At 45.3% G+C, this 919-nt stretch overlaps 1 protein-coding gene across 1 annotated transcript; it reads left to right on the forward strand.

Annotated features, from left to right (window-relative positions):
• Positions 1-100: 100 nt before the first annotated feature.
• Positions 101-914, forward strand: LOC115284728 (uncharacterized protein CXorf66-like; the record flags this gene model as incomplete). The annotated part of the gene is made up of 1 exon (XM_029931217.1): positions 101-914. A coding segment is annotated over one exon (814 nt), but the record flags the coding sequence as incomplete, so codon positions are not given.
• Between the last annotated feature and the right edge of the window lie 5 nt (positions 915-919).

Genomic DNA, 919 nt, shown 5'->3' on the forward strand with positions numbered 1-919 from the left:
AAAGACCACAGTCTAAATTGACATAGTAGCCTGTGTTTTCTGGTAATAACAATATTACTTCTGTTTTACATTGTCAAATTGTAAAATTTCTATGTTTCAGGCTGAAGAAAAAACGGGTGACAGCCAAGACAGCCAGATTACCATCTAAAATGTCACTTAGCGACCCCAAGACACTGAGTCCATGCAGCCCAGAAAAACAGCCCCTGCTATCTAGTATAGACAAGCTATCTAGTGTCTCAAGTCCAAAAAAGTCACCCACACCCTCCAGTGCAGAAAGGTTAAGCAGGCCCTCGAGTCCACAAAACCAGTGTACGCCATCTAGTATACCAAAGGGAATCAAGCCATCAGATCAAGGAAAGAAAAAGCCATCATGCTCAGACAAAATATTCCAGCTATTTCACCTGGGAAAGTCCAATAGAACAGGCCATCTGGGGAAGCCATACAAGCCAGCTCGTGCCCGGAAGCTAGCTGGTCAGGCAGTTTCATCCGATCCCAAAAAGGCAGTGAGCCCATCTTGGCCAGCCAGTGTGCAGTACACAGTCAGGCGCATCCTGCCTCTTTGTCCACCCCACCCACAAAATCCCACCTCGACACCCAAACGATCCTGTGTGCTGACACTAGCCCAATCCTTCAGACATCGGGAACTAAAAAGGTCGGTTTTCGGGCACAGGGCAGACATGTTCTTTAGGCCTCAATCAATCAAGGCTTGCCGATGCTATAAGAAAAGATGCCTTGTTTGTCAAAGTTCTGAGCCTTTGGTCAATAATATTTCTGAGGCAAAGAACAGAAATGCTCAAAACCCACTTTTTGCAAGTGAAGGGAAGCCTTTTACCCAGTCCTTTCTTAAGGCTGATTACAGAGACAACGTATTCTATGGCAATGTGAACGGCAATGATATTATGACCTATGAGAATGATGA

The sequence above is a fragment of the Suricata suricatta genome, unplaced genomic scaffold, assembly GCF_006229205.1.
Source record: "Suricata suricatta isolate VVHF042 unplaced genomic scaffold, meerkat_22Aug2017_6uvM2_HiC HiC_scaffold_17552, whole genome shotgun sequence".
Lineage (NCBI taxonomy): Eukaryota > Metazoa > Chordata > Mammalia > Carnivora > Herpestidae > Suricata > Suricata suricatta.